Genomic DNA, 19,276 nt, shown 5'->3' with positions numbered 1-19,276 from the left:
CCTTGCCGTAAGTTTGGTAGGAAGGTACCAAAGTAATCCCGGCAAGGAACACTGGACAGCGGTCAAGAATATCCTGAAGTACCTGAAGAGGACTAAGGATATGTTTCTCGTTTATGGAGGTGACGAAGAGCTCGTCGTAAAGGGTTACGTCGACGCTAGCTTCGACACAGATCTGGATGACTCGAAGTCACAGACTGGATACGTGTATATTTTGAATGGAGGAGCAGTAAGCTGGTGCAGTTGCAAGCAAAGCGTCGTCGCGGGATCTACATGTGAAGCGGAGTACATGGCAGCCTCGGAGGCAGCACAGGAAGCAGTCTGGATGAAGGAGTTCATTACCGACCTAGGGGTGATTCCCAATGCGTCGGGCCCAATGACTCTCTTCTGTGACAACACTGGAGCTATTGCCCTTGCGAAGGAGCCCAGGTTTCACAGGAAGACCAGGCATATCAAGCGTCGCTTCAACTCCATTCGTGAAAGTGTTCAAAATGGAGACATAGATATTTGTAAAGTACATACGGACCTGAATGTAGCAGATCCGTTGACTAAACCTCTCCCTAGGGCAAAACATGATCAACACCAGGACGCAATGGGTGTTCGATTCATCACAATGTAACTAGATTATTGACTCTAGTGCAAGTGGGAGACTGTTGGAAATATGCCCTAGAGGCAATAATAAAAGGTTATTATTATATTTCTTTGTTCATGATAATCGTCTATTATTCATGCTATAATTGTATTGTCCGGAAATCGTAATACGTGTGTGAATACATAGACCACAACGTGTCCCTAGTAAGCCTCTAGTTGACTAGCTCGTTGATCAACAGATAGTCATGGTTTCCTGACTATGGACATTGGATGTCATTGATTACGGGATCACATCATTAGGAGAATGATGTGATGGACAAGACCCAATCCTAAGCATAGCATAAAAGATCGTGTAGTTTCGTTTGCTAGAGCTTTTCCAATGTCAAGTATCTTTTCCTTAGACCATGAGATCGTGCAACTCCCGGATACCGTAGGAGTGCTTTGGGTGTGCCAAACGTCACAACGTTACTGGGTGACTATAAAGGTGCACTACGGGTATCTCCGAAAGTGTCTGTTGGGTTGGCACGGATCGAGACTGGGATTTGTCACTCCGTGTGACGGAGAGGTATCTCTGGGCCCACTCGGTAATGCATCATCATAATGAGCTCAATGTGACTAAGGCGTTAGTCACGGGATCATGCATTGCGGTAGGAGTAAAGAGACTTGCCGGTAACGAGATTGAACAAGGTATTGGGATACCGACGATCGAATCTCGGGCAAGTAACATACCGATTGACAAAGGGAATTGCATACGGATTGATTGAATCCTCGACACCGTGGTTCATCCGATGAGATCATCGTGGAACATGTGGGAGCCAACATGGGTATCCAGATCCCGCTGTTGGTTATTGACCGGAGAGGCGTCTCGGTCATGTCTGCATGTCTCCCGAACCCGTAGGGTCTACACACTTAAGGTCCGGTGACGCTAGGGTTGTAGAGATATATGTATGCGGAAACCCGAAAGTTTTTCGGAGTCCCGGATGAGATCCCGGACGTCATGAGAGGTTCCGGAATGGTCCGGAGGTGAAGAATTATATATAGGAAGTCAAGTTTCGGCCACCGGGAAAGTTTCGGGGGTTACCGGTATTGTACCGGGACCACCGGAAGGGTCCCGGGGGTCCACCGGGTGGGGCCACCTGTCCCGGAGGGCCCCGTGGGCTGAAAGTGGAAGGGAACCAGCCCTTAGTGGGCTGGGGCGCCCCCCTTGGGCCTCCCCCCATGCGCCTAGGGTTGGGAACCCTAGGGGGGAGCTTCCCCCTTGCCTTGGGGGGCAAGGCACCCCTTTCCACCCCTTGGCCGCCGCCCCCCCCAACCCTAGATGGGTTTTGGCCGCCCCCCCCTCCCAAGGGGGCCTATATAAAGGGGGGAGGGAGGGCAGCAAACTACAGCTTTGGGCGCCTCCCTCCTCCCCTGCAACACCTCTCTCTCTCTCTCTCGCAGAAGCTCGGCGAAGCCCTGCCGGAGACCCGCTACATCCACCACCACGCCGTCGTGCTGTTGGATCTCCATCAACCTCTCCCAAACCCTTGCTGGATCAAGACGGAGGAGACGTCGCTGCACCGTACGTGTGTTGAACGCGGAGGTGCCGTCCGTTCGGCACTCGGTCATCGGTGATTTGGATCACGGCGAGTACTACTCCGTCATCCACATTCATTGGAACGCTTCCGCTCGCGATCTACAAGGGTATGTAGATGCACTCCCTTCCCCTCGTTGCTAGTACACTCCGTAGATGCATCTTGGTGAGCGTAGGAAAATTTTAAAATTTTGCTACGATTCCCAACAATATTAATATCAATGCTAATCACATACTTAATATGCAAATAATATCCTACCTAATATTTATGTGTAATTAATATATTACATAATATCAACGTGCATTGCACGTACATATTTACTACTAGTTGGTATAGATGCACGAGTGCTATGAGAATTATTATTTTTTCTTTAAAAACTTTCCTAATGTGGCTATTAAACCTTATCAAAAGATTTAACGAGTGAGGTGGCATGATCCCGATGTGCATCGCAAAACAGGGGAGGATTAGGGGGTCAAAGGATGCAGAGTTATTTCGGTCTTCTGCATGCTCTGACACTGCCACATGTCAAATGATAACCACAAACAAGAACATGCAAAATGGGCGATGGCAGGTGAACCTAAGTTGGACAAACGCAAGTTATAATTAGTTCAAGATTACTGGCTGGATACATGATGATTACTTGATCAGATACGCAGAGAAGAGCAGTACACCACATCACTCACTCTCTGCATGCCTCGCCTGATCTCGGATAAGTGCTGAACATTATACTAACTAGTCGTCAACCCGTGCACCTGGCTAGCAATTTAAAGACTACAAAATTTAGTATTAGAGAATCATAAGCAGTCACTAAATTGTTTCGTGGTGATACACTCTAATAATACTTATTTAATTTTTACCATTGTTTTTCTTGATTAGTTATATCCCTATTTACATTGATTTTAATATTGTTATTCCAAAGGCTCTGACGTAACTCAACATATTTTCATGAATATGTATACAAATCTACTTGATCTTTTTTCTTGAGGTTGCGTCAATTAATTTGATTGGAGGGAGTATTTAATTGCTTTTTTAATGGACATACACACTTGCATGAATGTTTGGAGCATGTTTCACTCGTATCTAACTTTGATATATAGCTATATTTAGGCCAAGTGTTCCTTGTCACCAAATGTGGCTAAGGCTAACAGAAGCCCTGACATGTCAATGTATGGACATTAAAGTGTAGAAAGTAGCCGTTGCTATGGTTTAAATCATATATATCTCCCAGTTGATGCCCTTCATTATTTCAAATATATGTATTTTCTTTTATTTCTAGCATTTATGTGCATATGAAATCTAAGACATGGTAATGTCGTATATATATGCATGTGATTCGATCATTACATAATCCAGATATATGTGTGCCTTGTATAATCCAGATATATATGTGCCTTGTATATGATTATCCCTGCCATTTTCAAACCCTAGAATATATCAGTATTTTTTATCAGAGGCGTCAGGCACCTGAATATATCATAATACCAACAATGATCACTTATGTACCTTGATCGGAGGTGCCGGACACGTCGTGACATCCAACATGTAAAATTGCTGGGACATTGGGGCGACCACCATCTAAAATTCATGTCTGAGAATTTTTTAGACTTGTGCTTTATTTTTTTTAGGTGAGTCTTGGTCCTAAACCAATAATTCTAGGGAGACACGTTTACGATGGTATACAAAATTGTAAGCTTTTAGGACTCGACCCCAACTGAACTTCACGGTGCTTGCTTGATCCTAATAATGGTAGAATTTAGATCTTCAGGTCATTTTTATGTGTTTTAATAGGTCAACCTGGGGGTTTGTATGATGCCTCCCATTAGTAACAGATTATAATATACTATAAACCTCAAAGCGATTCCGAAACACATTTTAATGTCCAATAAAATAGTAAATGCTGTTAGTAATAACTGATGAGGGGCCTCATAATACTAATATTACCGAGATATATATTCGGAAATTAAATATGGCCATAAAATTAAATTCAAGTTCGAAGAATCTCTTACCACATCATTAGGTCGGGACATAATTAACTTCAGCTCCCTTCACTTCCAACAAATAATTAAATTAAGTGAAGGGATGAAAAACAACGTATATATACTGCTATTGTCTTTCTTTAAACTTAACATATCTAGCAACGGATAAAGGACATAGTAATAGCCATGTGCCAAATGGGAAGCACACCCCGAGCACGAGGTCGATAAGACCCGTGTGCCGGTGGCCACGTGCGCGGCATGCGCACTTAGCTTACCAAAAATTGTCAATCGACTTAGTAATAGCCATATTAATTAACTAAATGTAATACACAATGTGAACAGTGGCAAAAGGCAAAGTGAGAGGAGGCAATCAAGACAGATTCATTTTGTTCGTCTGCAATGGTGCGGTTTCTCGTTCTTAGTGCACTTACGTGAAGAAAACAATCAGTTAACATGCTCATGCGTACAGTTGTAACCAAATTTTACAGAACCCGACCATAAACAATTGCATCCACTTATTGCATCCGTGCATGTAATTCACGCGATTAAGCAATCAGACCATACCTGAAGGTTCGTTCCATCAAGCAATAGATGCTGGATTCAAACTTGATTTTCCCATGGTGGTAGCACGCAGGAGAACATAAAGCGGAAGGTCATCCATCACAGAATGCAACTCAACAATCAGAGAAGGCGTGGCGCCGTCAGTCTCGACTGGTAGGTGCACGAATATTGAAGGGAAGGAGACGGCCGCGGCCATGTACAGGAGTCGACGTCGATGTTTTTTTTTTCCTTTTTATTATATCCGCAGTCAAGGTTGGGTAGAGGCATTACGATGTGCTATAACCGAATCGTGGAAGATTTTTCTTCCCATCCGTGATGTGGGATAATTTTCTCTTTTTTTATCTATCGATGTAGTTTTTATGGCTGGAGGCTTCCTTTGTTTTTTTTTTCCACCAAAGATCGAATCTATACCTGAAAGGAGAGGAACGTGGTGATGGCCTTTTTTAGGAAACCTGTTCATGGTCCTGTTTTTTTTTATCTATCGATGGAGCTTTTATGGGTGGAGCTTCCTTTGTTTTTTGTTTACCAAAGATTGAATCATACGTGAAAGGAGAGGAACGTGGTGATGACCCCTTTTTTTAGTAAACGTGCTCATAGTCCTGTTTTTTTTACAACTGTGCTGATGGTCCTGTTTCTTCTGAGATATGGTCTCTTTTTTTGAGGGAAATGCCATCATGGCGGTTTATATTGAGATATGTCTCTTATAATAACGGTGTTTAATTTTCTTGTGAGATCGCGACTCTTATAACGTTTTTGTTAAGGAAAATATTGATTTTTCTTCTGATGTTAACTATGTGCAAGTTGGGTCATGTTTACGTCCAGATTGGTTATTTTTTTGTCACGGGTGTAACGGAAATTGAAGGGTCAAGATAAATCTATAACATAGATCGGATGATTGAGAATGACCAACGCACTTTTAATGATGTGGATTAACGTGGAGCTTCGTATGATGCCTTCAATTAGTAAATATAAGATAAGATGTATAAGATAAGATGGGCTGGCGCACGCAGCTTATTGCGCACTACTAAAGTACTAATGGATCTATTAGTCTAATTAGTGGAAGGAGATGTTCTTGAGGTGCTCCGGCGCGTCCTGGAAGGAGTGCTTCCTGGCCATGGAGAGGATGGTCTTGTCGGCGACGATGAAGTAGGCCATCCCGGCGACGGTGGAGATGATGAGCGCCTGCCCGGTTGGGTTGAGGTGCGCCCTCGCCCACGGCAGCATCCTCACGCTCGCCAGCTGCAGAGAAAGGCACGGAGGAAGAAGACGGTGAGATGCATGATTGTTGGATCTTGGGGATGCTTGCAAGATAGCGGTGCCGGCTGAGAAACGTGTACTTACGGTGGGGACTGCGGTTGCAACGGTGGCGACGGCGGCGGCCTTGGCTCCCGCAATGGCTGCCTCTGCAGTTACGAATCAACAATGGCATGCATGTTACCGACTGGCTGCCTCTGCAGTTACGAATCAACAATGGCGCCGCCCCTGCCTCGTTGGTCGTATATAAAACCATCTCACGTGCACTGCACTCCACTACAACGGGATAAGAGGAGGCATCGATCGATCGGGGTTGGCAGAGAAGGGAGCGTGCGTGGGATAAGAGCATCTCTAGCGGATCCTTTAAAATCGCAAACTGCAAAACAGAGATACGAGTTGAAAAAAGTACGCTTCAAAGATTTATTTTAGCTGCGGCCGAATAGATACTGTAAAACTGGAATAAAGAGCTCCTTCCTTCAGTCCGGCCGCTGCCGCCCCTTCCCCCAGCCGGCCGCGCCGGCCACGCCGGTCGCGTCCAACCCCGTCGGCCGCGCCCCATCGCTCACAGGCCAAGACGCGTCGCACGTCGGCCGCGCCCCGTCGCCCGTCGGCCGCACCCCGCCCCTGTCGGCCGCGCCCCATCACCGCGCCGGCCGCGCCCAACCTCGCCGGCCATGCCCCGTCGCCTCCGTCGTCCGCGCCCAGCCTTGCCGGCCACGCCCCGCCGCCTACGCAGTCCGCGCCTTACTCTATTGCCAGCCGAGTCGTGCCCTTTTGCCTGCCGCGTCGGGAGGATTCCGGCGGCTAGGCTGAGGTCATGGGAGGCCACGGCTATGTCGAGCTCGTCCAATTCGAACCGGCGGCGACTGATTGCGGCGCCTAGAGGCCTTTTCCGGTGTGCGGTGATGAATTCCGGCGAGTTTAGGGCGGATTCCGGCAAACTCCGCGGCGACGTGATTGCTTCGACGAGGTTTGACCGGTATACGGGCCCCCTAGATTCGGCTTTCCAACCTCCAAAGATAAGGGTTTCAGGTGTGCATTTGCGGGTGGCCCTTAAAAATTTTACGGGTTGAACCACTTTTACAGTTTCTGTTCTGGACACTTTTTTCGCCCAAAACTGTAAAACGCAAAATTTTTACGGGTTTGACCACTTATGCGGGGTCTACTAGAGATGCTCTAACACTAGACTAGGAGGAGCATTTGCGTGAGAGGAGTGCGGTGTGCCCTCCGTTTTGGCGCTCCCAATTTTCCGCCAACTCCGCGAGAGTTCGGCACTTTCGTCGGCGTCGTTCCCTGCTGAGAAACTACCCGAGGTAGGTTTGCACCTTTCGTCATTTCGCCAATTTGCTCATCTGTCCACGGACGCCGATGTCGGAGACCCCATCCAATGCTCCTTGCATACATTTTAAACATCTTTTTAACAAACCGAATTAAATTCATGCAAACATAATGGATGCCATACAAATCGGAAAATAAGATAAAACTAGTCTACGGCCGGCGGCGGCGGATATCCATTCCGACGATATGGATACCCTTGACTAGTCTACTGCCGACCACGCCTTCATAGTTGTCCCTATGTCCGGCAACCGTGAGCCCCGGAGGTAGATGCTTCAACGCAAAGGGCGGCTCGCTTTCCCATCGCTCATCGGAGTGGAACTGTCGGCTGATGCTTCAGCCAGAGGGGGAGGGTCCCTACACTGCAAGGACCAGAGTTGGTTTTTGGGTAGGGGGACATGGTGGCCTGCCACAGGGCAAGACACCGGTTGCGTACGGCGGTGTCGCCTCGGCGGTGGCCTTCATGGAACCCAAGCAGCTGCAACCTCCCGTGTTCTACTTCTCCTCGATGATGGCGGCAGGCGCTGGCGTGCTGGCCACCACCTGGTCGATGTCCGTGCAGCCGGCTTCTCTTTCTCTGCATCCAGGGCGCGGACGCAGACACAGGAGGGGTGGTACGACACGACGTCGTCCACAACAACCACGATGCCCGGGTCGACCTGGGGAACTTGTCACTCCTCACCTCGTCACCGGTAATGTTCAAGAAGGAAATGGGGAGTGGAGGTGTGTTGTTGTTATTCTCCGGAGTCTGGCATCATTTAAATAGTGGGCAGACACGAGAAGCCAACCGGCGTTGTGTTTAATGCCGACCGGCTCGCGGACGTACGAGTGGTCGAAGTATATTTCTCGGCACATATGCGGGTTTCTTGGAGGAAAGCGGGCAGTTTGCAGTCGCTTGGATGCGGCGAGGATGCATGTTCCCTCTCCTTCCTGTGAAGGAGGAGCCGGCCTTGCCCCGGCACAACCATGTCGTCCAAATCATACGCCGCGTGAAGGAGGAGCCGGCCTCGCCCCCACACCATCATGGCGTCCAGATCGAACGACGGCTCAAGGAGGAGCCGTCGTCCCCACCATGAGGCCAGTACGGCCGCATGGATGCGCCATCGTTCCGCTGCACCGCCACCGCCTCGCCGTCAAGGAGATTGCCGCCCACGATCAAGAAGGCGCGGGGCCGCCTCCTCCACTACCTCGAAGGAGGCTGTTACGGCGGTCCCTCGGCCTCGAGGGTCGTTGTCTCTGAGGCGGAGTGCACGGCTCGACGGTAGGAGAGGTACGACCGGCGCAATGCCGGTCGCTGCTCCACGTTCGCGAAGAGCGATGTGGCACCAAACTAGGTCCACAACAACCCTGATCTCGCCACGACTTGGGCACTCGACCGCTTCATGACCACTGGGAGACAGCCGCCGCCGTCTTGACGGCGAGCTCGCCAAGATCGGCGAGGAGTGGTTGCTTAGCTACTCATCCACCAACGCTGGTCCGCCAGGGCTCTGAAGGCCACATCGATAGTGGCCGCGAGGGCACTCCGTGCGGCGCAGCAGGAGGTGGAGCGGCTCCTCCGCGAGCGGCAGGCAGCCGCCGGACAAGGCTGTCGCGGCCCTCCGGTGTCGTTGCACCGCTGGAGGAATCACGACGACGATGCAACTTCTTGAGCTTGCGTTGGTTTTCCCTTGAAGAGGAAAGGGTGATGCAGCAAAGTAGAGATAAGTATTTCCCTCAGTTAGAGAACCAAGGTATCTATCCAGTAGGAGGTACAAGCAAGTCCCTAATCTATGCACCTGCACAAACAATCAAACACTTGCACCCAACGTGATAAAGGGATTGTCAATATCCCTTCTCGGTCAATTGCAAAGGTGAGATGTGATAGAGATAGGTATAAAAGATTGCTAAAAAGTAAAAGTAAATAAAATTGCAGCAATGTATTTTTGGTATTTTTTGTTTATAGATCTGAAAATATATGATGGAAAATAGACCCGAGGGCCATATGTTTCACTAGAGGTTTCTCTCATGAAGGTAAATAATAGAGTGGGTAAACAAATTACTGTCGAGCAATTGATAGAAAAGCGCAAAGTTATGACGATATCCAAGGCAATGATTATGCATATAGGCATCACGTCCGTGTCAAATAGACCGAAACAATTCTGCATCTACTACTATTACTCCACACATCGACCGCTATCCAGCATGCATCTAGAGTATTAAGTTCATAAAGAACGGAGTAACGCCTTAAGTAAGATGACATAATGTAGAGGGATAAACTCAAACAATATGATGAAAACCCCATCATTTTATACTTGATGGCAACAATACAATACGTGTCTCGCTACCCCTACTTTGTCACTGGGTGAGGACACCGCAAGATTGAACCCAAAACTAAGCACCTCTCCCATTGCAAGAAATACCAATCTAGTTGGCCAAACCAAACCGATAATTCAAAGTGAAATATAAATATATCAAATCATGCATATAAGAATTCAAAGAAGATTCAAATAATATTCATAGATAATCCGATAATAAATCCACAATTCATTGGATCTCGAGAAACACACCGCAAAAGAAGATTACATCGGATAGACTCCAAGAACATCGAGTAGAACATGGTATTGAGAATCAAAGAGAGAGAAGAAGCCATCTAGCTACTTGCTATGGACCCGTAGGTCTGAGGTAAACTACTCACGCTTCATCGGAAGGGTAATAGGGTTGATGTAGATGCCCTCCGTGATTGAATCTCCCTCACGTAGATCGCCAGAAAAGGCCCCAAGATGAGATCTCACGGGAACAGAAGGTTGCGGTGGTGGAAAAGTATTTTTGTGGCTTTTACTGAGGGTTTGGTAATATATATTTATAGGCCAAGGAAGGAGGTCGGTGGACTCCCGAGGGGGCCACAAGCCAGGGGGCGTGCCCCTACGGCTTGTCGTCGCCTCGTTGTGTTGGGTTATGCAGTAATTTCAAAAAAAATCCTACGCACACGCAAGATCATGGTGATGCATAGCAACGAGAGGGGAGAGTGTTGTCCACGTACCCTCATAGACCGAAAGCGGAAGCGTTATGACAACGCGGTTGATGTAGTCGTACGTCTTCACGATCGACCGATCCTAGTACCGAACGTACAGCACCTCCGCGATCTGCACACGTTCAGCTCAGTGACGTCCCACGAACTCACGATCCAGTAGAGCTTCGAGGCTGAGCTTCGTCAGCACAACAGCATGATAACGGTGATGATGAAGCTACCGGCGCAGGGCTTCGCCTAAGCACTACGACGATATGACCGAGGTGGATTATGGTGGAGGGCGGCACCGCACACGGCTAAGAGATCAATGATCAACTTGTGTGTCTGTGGGGTGCCCCCTCTCCTGTATATAAAGGAGTGGAGGAGGGGGAGGGCCGGCCCTCTACTATGGCGCGCCTTGGGGAGTCCTACTCCCACCGGGAGTAGGATTCCCCCCCTTCCAAGTAGTAGGAGTAGGAGAGAAGGAAGGGGAAGAGAGAAGAGAAGGAAGGAGGGGGCGCCACCCCTCCCCCTAGTCCAATTCGGACTAGGCCTTGGGGGGCGCGCGGCCTGCCCTAGGCAACCCCTCTCTCTCTCCCCTAAAGCCCAATAAGGCCCATATACTCCCCGGCGAATTCCCGTAACTCTCGGGTACTTCGATAAATACCCGAACCACTCAGAACCTTTCCGATGTCCGAATATAGCCTTCCAATATATCGATCTTTACGTCTCAAACATTTCGAGACTCCTCGTCATGTCTCTGATCTCATCTGGGACTCCGAACAACCTTCGGTACATCAAAACACATAAACTCATAATACCGATCGTCACCGAACGTTAAGCGCGCGGACCCTACGGGTTCGAGAACTATGTAGACATGACCGAGACTCATCTATGGTCAATAACCAACAGCGAAACCTGGATGCTCATATTGGCTCCTACATATTTTACGAGGATCTTTATCGGCCAAACCGCATAACAACATACGTTGTTCCCTTTGTCATCGGTATGTTACTTGCCCGAGATTCGATCGTCGGTATCTCAATACCTAGTTCAATCTCGTTACCGGCAAGTCTCTTTACTCATTCCGTAATGCATCATCCCGCAACTAACTCATTAGTTACATTGCTCGCAAGGCTTATAGTGATGTGCATTACTGAGAGGGCCCAAAGATACCTCTCCGATACTCGGAGTGACAAATCCTAATCTCGATCTATGCCAACCCAACAAACGCCTTCGGAGACACCTGTAGAGCATCTTTATAATCACCCAGTTACGTTGTGACGTTTGATAGCACACAAGGTGTTCCTCCGGTATTCGGGAGTTGCATAATCTCATAGTCATAGGAACATGTATAAGTCATGAAGAAAGCAATAGCAACATACTAAACGATCAAGTGCTAAGCTAACGGAATGGGTCAAGTCAATCACATCATTCTCTAATGATGTGATCCCGTTATTAATCAAATGACAACTCATGTCTATGGCTAGGAAATTTAACCATCTTTGATTCAACGAGCTAGTCAAGTAGAGGCATACTAGTGACACTCTGTTTGTCTATGTATTCACACATGTACTAAGTTTCCGGTTAATACAATTCTAGCATGAATAATAAACATTTATCATGATATAAGGAAATATAAATAATAACTTTATTATTGCCTCTAGGGCATATTTCCTTCACGTTGGTCTTGTGACTTCATCTCCAAATCTTGTAGGTGTCTCTTCTGGTCCAAGAAAAATCATCGCGAAAGTTTTATTCCGTTTGGACTCCGTTTGATATTCCTTTTCTCCGAAACTCAAAAACATGGGAAAAACAGAAACTGGCACTGGGCTCTAGGTTAATAGGTTAGTTCCAAAAATAATATAAAATAGCATATTAATGCATATAAAACATCCAAAACAGATAATATAATAGCATGGAACAATCAAAAATTATAGATACGTTGGAGACGTATCAGACGACAAGACGACGTCACCGACAGAGACAGCGGTGCGGCAGGGCAGGGCGGCCACGCGCATGAGGTGGTCGTCCGGTATAGGGTTTTGGTGTTTTTGCTAAACGGTCGAAATATCGACCTTTTATGTAAACTATGTCCGAACTTCAATGAAATCCACTCGGTTTTATCGAATCTTGTCCAATTAGTTCGAACTGTTACTAAAATGTATGCCCGCGTCCATGTCCGCAGACTGGTCACCCCTATCCGCGGACGGATGCGGGAGGAAATTTGCGAGGTTCCCGTTGGAGGTGCCCTAAGAGCAACACCAACTCGTCGACCCAAACAGACGCGCGCTTTGTCCATTTTTTATCCGTTTGGGTCGACGCGTGGACGCCGGTGTCTGGTTTTTCATTTGGGGTCTGCCCATGCATCCAACGCTGGCCCGACTCACATTTTTGAATGCTGACTTAAAATAAACAATCACGTTCAAACATAAACATAAATAATGCATTAAAACCAGTCAGCCGCCACCCAAAGTCTACATTTACATTAAACATAAAATTAAAAAAGTCCGCGCCACCACGCACGGTGCCCTAGGCATCCGAAGGAACGCCGGTCAGGTCGACCAACTGGGGCGCCGGGCCAGCCCACGGGAATGCCACCTCCCAGGCCCGGCCACGTCGCCCTGCTGCGCTGGCTCGGCGCTCCTCCTCCTCCTTCTATCTGCGCTCCTCCTCCTTCTCGCTCTTCCTCTGCATCAGCCGCTCGCCTTGCGCACGCTCCTCCGTCAGCGCGCTGCCTCCAGTGCTCTAGGTACGCGGCCGCTGCGTCCATGGCACCACCGGCACTGGGATGCGCTGCGGATCGAAATGCCAGTTGTGCGGCAGCGTGACATCCAACTATGGCAATGGCTGCCTGTACAGCTAGTGCCAGCGTGCTTGGTGCACCGAAATGTGCAGGCGCTGCTTCGCGGGACGGGCAGGCGTGGCGGCGAAGGAGGAACCGCGTAAGAGGAGGATGCGCCGGGGGCGAACTTCCCCTTGCTCTTGCCGGAGCCGCTGAAGAAACGCATGCCTAAGGTTTGGTGGTCGCCGGCGAGGGAGCACGCGGGTGGATGGGGGGGTAGATGTGGACAGGCAGTGGAAGTGGATGAGTCCCCTCTCCCCCTTGGCGCACTCGTGGATTAAAAAGGCAGGCCGCCGTAGCTTCTAGCCGCTGACGCGTGGGCCCTTGGTGAATACGACTTGGTAGTTGGCTGGCCGACATGTGGGGCCGCGGCGGACATCGAGGGGACGCGCGGCGCGTCCACACCGACACATTTCAATTCTAAATTTAGGCCTGAAATGGGTCGACGAGCATACGAAGCGGACGCATTTTGAGTTTGAGCCGACGCATTGGGCCTGCGTTTTTGTCCGCGGCAATCCAAACAGATATGGACAGACGAAATGAGTTGCCCCTAACACTACTTTCTACCCGGACAAAGAAGATTCCATGAAACATTTCTTGTCGTATGCACAAATCCTTATTCTAGAGCGTGGGGGTGGTGTGCATGATCCCTGCTTCAGGCACAATAGGGATTTGTCGCTCTCTCCTTTGTTGAAATGCATGAGTGCTATGAGGTTTTTTTTTCTTTATAAAAACTTTCCTAATTTGCGGCGGCATCTATTGATTTAACAAGTGAGGTGGCATGATCCCGATGTGCACCCCAAAACAGGGGAGGAACGGGGGGTCAAAGGCCCTGTTTGGATACTCTAACACAGTTAGAGTTAGAGTTATATTCTAACCCACTCTAACTCAAATAAGCACCTCTTCACCGGGATAGTTGGGTTAGATGGAACTAACCCACTCTAACCCTACCTGTTTGGATACTTTTGGGTTATTTAAGCCCCCAACTAACCCAAACTAGTTCTAACCCATGATCCAAACAGGGCCAAAGAATGCAGAGTTACTTTTGTCTTATGCATGCTCGGACATTGCCACATGTCAAATGATAACCACGAACAAGAAAATGTACTAAGTGGCAGGTGAATCTGAGTTGTACAAATGCAAGTTATTATTAGTTCAAGATTACTGGCTGGATACATGATGATTACTTGATCAGACAAGTCCTTGCACGCAGAGAAGAGCAGTACACCACACCACTGACTGTCTGCAAGCCTCGGGTAAGTGCTGAACGTTACACACCATCTTTCAGCAGACACGTACGGGCTGGCGCACACAGCTTATCGCGCACTGCTAATGGATCTGTTATTACAGTCTAATTAGTGGAAGGAGGTGTTCTTGAGGTGCTCTGGCGCGTCGTCGAAGGAGTGCTTCCTGGCCATGGAGAGGATGGTCTTGTCGGCGACGATGAAGTAGGCCATCCCGGCGACGGTGGAGATGATGAGCGCTTGCCCGGTTGGGTTGAGGTGCGCCCTCGCCCACGGCAGCATCCTCACGCTCGCCAGCTGCAGAGAAAGGCACGGAGGAAGAAGACAGTGAGATGCATGATTGTTAGATCTTGGGGATGTTTGCAAGGTGAGAAACGTGTACTTACGGTGGGGATTGCGGCGGCGACGGTGGCGACGGCCGCGGCCTTGGCTCCCGCCATGGCGGCCTCTGCAGTTTCGAATCGACGTAGGGATGTTAATGACGACCAAGTTTCAGCACAGACCGTACAGAAAGCTACAATGTACTTGAACAGAGCGCCAAGAGCATTGCCGGCATGGTGAACCGGCGGGCCAGCATATCGTTTTGGTTACCTCTGGAGGAGCGCTTGGCGGCGGCGAGCCTCTGGTCGAGGTAGGCAGGGGTCACCGTCGACATCTTGGCGGGAGAGAGCTCGGTGGCACGAGAACCCAAGGAAGTGAACTACTAGTAGCTAGCAGTGAAGTGTGTGAGGCAAGATGAGTAGTGGTGTGTGAGATGGGATGGGGCAGAGCTGGGTGCTCCGGCCGGATTTATAGGCTACGAGAAACAGCGAAACCGGCGTGCGGAGAGGAATGCTAGCTGATACGGTGGGGAGCGAGACCGTGGTTTTCAGACGAGCGGCGGGCGGGCGGGATGGCCGGCGACGCGGCAGAGCACAGATGGTCCGCATATAAAAACCATCCCACGTGACTCGCGTCTCATACTTTTTGATGACCACTGCACCGCAACTGGATAAAAATGAGGCATGGAGCGATCAGGGTTGGCAGGGAGCGTGCTCCTGCGTAGGATAAGACGTAGGGGCATGTGCGTGAGTGTGCCCTCCGTTTTGTTGGAGATCTGTGTGGGCGCTCCCTGTTTTCATCCAACCCGGCAGCAGTCCAATTCCGCGACTGGTTCGCTGCAAATCCTTTGTTGATCAACTTTTTCTTAACCGCGCTGGTATATACAAGCATACAGTCAAAGTCACCCTGGCCGCCTTGTAATTGACGGAAACGACTTCTCTCACTGAACACGCATAGCTGTAAATCCTTAATTTATCATGACTTGAACCCTAGTGGGTTGAGAATACCTCTATCCTCCTAACCATTCAACCACATGTTGGTTCGTCTTCGTTCATCACCTTGGTTGCGGGGAAATATAAAGTCAATCACCCATTCAAATAACGTTAAGGTTTTCACTAGCTAGCTACGTCACCGCTCGCACACAACCACCGTACATCTCCCATCTTCGCGAATCCCGATCCCGGCCAAGGTCATGGCTACGAAATATACTGAACAAATGCCATGAGGGGGCAAAAGATGCGGCTACCGAATAAAACCAACAGGATACCGTTCAAAATTCTCAAAGGAACTTTAAATCTCAATTTAAATTTATTTTAGCTAGGTAAACTATGCGTTATACTCATTTTAGGGCATCTCCAATATCAACCCTCAAACCGCCCGCACATATTCAAACTACGCGGTTCGGGCGTGTTTTGCCATTCAATGCGTGTACCGGTCTGCTGACCGATCCGGAGGCACTTTTTCCTGCAAATTGGAAGCAAGTGGGAGGTGGGTTGCGGGAGTCCGGACAGTAGCCACGTAGGACTCCGAACCCCCGGCCACTAAACCCGTCTCTCCTCCCGGTCACATTTTCTTCCAAGCCGCCCCTTCTCCCCCTTGCTTCCTCCTTCTCCGACATTGTCACTATACCTCTCCGGCCGCCACACAGGCATTGCCAGACGTACGCAATCAGCACCGACGCGCCCCCTCACCTTTTACGACGGCGCCGTCCACCCAGGACCCGTCTGTAGCTAGGTACACTCCCCCTCCCCCCCTGTCGACGATGTCCATGGCTGACACCATGCCTGGCAGGTGTTCGGTCAAATGTAATTGAGCTTATTTTCGAATGGCATGTCGTGACCACAAAGAATGGTGGGGGTACTCGACCATGGAGGATGAGTTGTTGTGCGATGCGTGCTTGGCCATATCCATGGAGTTCGTAGGCTTGAGCAGAAGAGGGATCTTCTGGCAGCGCGTGCATGATTCGTTTCACGAGCGAAAGCACATTGCGCTCTATGACATGCACATCATCCATGATCTCAATGTGAAGTCGTTATCGTATCGATGGTATGCCGTCCAGACTACCAAGTTTTGTTACACGGTTACTCGGCCTGGAGGCAATGTGGCCATTGGACACGGCAGCGAAGGACATCGTAAAGTTTTGCTTCCTCCTGCTCAACTTGTTGATTGAATCATTCGCTCACTCAATGTTTCTCTACACATTGTCCCGTAAGCATTGCCATGATGTACCACAGGATAGAGGACGGCCTTTTTATGTACATACACTGTTGGATGAAGCTAAAGCGGCAGTATGTGTGACGACATGATCCATTCATGAAAAGCTTGTTGAACATCCGGTTAAGCTCGTTAAATTTGGCTATTGTTTTAATAGACTTATTTGCATGCTATGTATAGATGACTTGCGCTATTTTCTATCCGAACTTTGATGAATTCCGTCGGGTTTGTGAAAAACCGTCTTGAAATGTATGTGGCTCCCGCATCCGTGTCCACGGACTGGTTCCTCTGTCTCGGGACGGACGCGGGAGAAAATTTGCGGGTCAACATTGAAAATGCCCTTAATTAGGAATACACTAACATTGCAGTGGTTGTCTTTGCGCACCTTAGCGAACGTGAGACCTTCGCGTTCAATGCTTAGAGCATCTACAACCGGATCCTTTATATTGGCTTTGTATCATACCCTTTATATGGGCTGGCGGATGGGTTCAAGAAATAACAACCCAACCGGCCCCCTCAAATGGGCCCCATACATCCGGGCCGACCGACACCCATCATATCTAGCCCATATCTGGAACGGTTATGGGGAGGCTCTGACACGTCCGCCATGTCGGATCCGACAAATAAGACCCACCACAAAATTTCATCAAATCACCTCGGCCTAGGTAGACCTGCCATTTTTGTCTCCTCTTTTCTCCCTCGTCCACGACATCCCTTCCCTAGCTTCATAGTCACCCTAGCTTTGCCATCGTTATGACCCCACAGTGTCGGCATAACCATCACCACCACAAAACTCCTTCATACCATTCTCGCCACCGCAGTACGTCCCGCTCCTCCCGTCATACACCTTTGCCCTCTATGTGTTCAATAATGTCTAAGCAGTTTTTTTGGATTCTTTTATAGGAAAAACAATGGATTTGTCAGTCTCGTAGGATGAGGAGTATACAGACCATGAGGTTGATGAATTCAGTCAAAAAGAGTTCATTGGTTCATCAAAATCGGACTACGAACATGTCGAGTTGATGATGAAGTCAACATCCAGGAGGAAATGGAGATGGAAGTGGAGCACATTCCGAACTTCGAAGGTTTGATCAAAGGGAAGATAGTTCTAAACTGGGATAGGGTTGCTGGCGCACGATTGCTCTATTAAGGGCATCTTCAAGGTGGACCCTCAAACCTTCACTATATGTCCAGACCGCAGTGTCCAGACCACTTTCGACATCCAACGAGGACCTGTATATGTCCGCTTAGCAGTCCGGGCGTACGGATTCTGGTATCCAAAAAAGCACATTTCACTGATTAAAAAAATGGTTTCACTCATTAAAGATATATCTCAAAAACTAATTTCACTTCGTATTTACAAAAATATATTGAAACGGATTTCACTCAGTAGAAATATCAGTTTCAAACATTGAAGTAAGCAGTTTCACACCAAAAAGTTATATTTCACTTGTTTTAAAAAGCTGGTATCACTCATTTGTTTTGAAAAATTGATTTCACTCAACTGAAATACTATATTTCACTTATTTTAGAAAATTGATTACACTCATTACATAATATATATTTCACTCATTTCACTAGTTTCAAAAAAAAAACACATTACAGTCACTCAATTGAAAAAACAATTTCACACTAATATATTTCATATATCAGAGAAATACAAGTTTCATATATTTTTAATAATCAATTCCGGGTAATGAAACAACCAAATTCACATATTTGAAATAACCTGTTTCACAGATGTTCACGCAGCGGAATAAGCAACTTGACAAACACACTAAAAAATCACATATTAAAACATGTTTGAAATAATCCATTTCACATATTTTTACACACTGGAATAAGAAAGTTGATAAACACACAAAATTATGTTTCATATATTAAAAAAATACCAGTTTCATATATTTGGAAAGTACTAGTTTCATATATTTGAAATAATCGATTTCACACAATGAAACATTCAATTTCACATATTTGAAATCTCACATTTCGTAGTTTTCTTGTACAATGTATTTGAACGAATCAATTTCACACAAACTGGTTTCAACAACTTAAGAAAACTATATTCAGAAACGTGGATTCAATCGTTTCAATTATTTTGAAAATTGAAATTTGAAATGAGTGAAATTAATATTTTGATATGATTGAAATAGTAAAAATTAAACTAGTTTAAATATATTCAAGATTGGTCTTATTCTGAAGATTTTATGTTCAGGAATTTGAATATATGAAAAAAATAAAATAATAGAGCATTACTGTAAAAATATTGGCCATCTAAAAATGTAAACAAAAATAAAATGCATGGATTTGTTTGGGAGAGGGAGAGGGAAGAGACATCGCATGCATACATACATCCCACTGCAAAACCTATTAATCCG

At 47.6% G+C, this 19,276-nt stretch overlaps 1 protein-coding gene across 6 annotated transcripts in view; it reads right to left on the bottom strand.

Moving 5' to 3' along the window:
* LOC109732925 (early nodulin-93) overlaps window positions 1-19,276 on the bottom strand; it is a 29,774-nt gene that overhangs the window by 9,473 nt on the left and 1,025 nt on the right. The window contains exons 1-3 of one of the 6 annotated variants that reach the window (XM_020292130.4): window positions 14,955-15,189; window positions 14,750-14,811; window positions 5,726-5,938 (exon numbers count right to left, since the gene is read on the bottom strand). In XM_020292130.4, the coding sequence (XP_020147719.1) occupies window positions 5,753-5,938; window positions 14,750-14,811; window positions 14,955-15,018 (312 nt within the window). In that variant the 5' untranslated portion in view covers window positions 15,019-15,189 and the 3' untranslated portion in view covers window positions 5,726-5,752. Of the gene's footprint in view, window positions 1-4,921; window positions 5,939-6,040; window positions 6,235-14,248; window positions 14,661-14,749; window positions 14,812-14,954; window positions 15,217-19,276 lie in introns of those variants that run through there. The other 5 variants (XM_020292131.4, XR_012190277.1, XM_040396457.3 and 2 more) reach the window with 5 other exon arrangements.

The sequence above is a fragment of the Aegilops tauschii genome, chromosome 7 (genome assembly GCF_002575655.3).
Source record: "Aegilops tauschii subsp. strangulata cultivar AL8/78 chromosome 7, Aet v6.0, whole genome shotgun sequence".
NCBI classification, from domain to species: Eukaryota; Viridiplantae; Streptophyta; class Magnoliopsida; order Poales; family Poaceae; genus Aegilops; species Aegilops tauschii.
The sequence above is the reverse complement of the archived record's forward strand: the minus strand, read 5'-3'. Positions and strand labels throughout refer to the sequence as shown.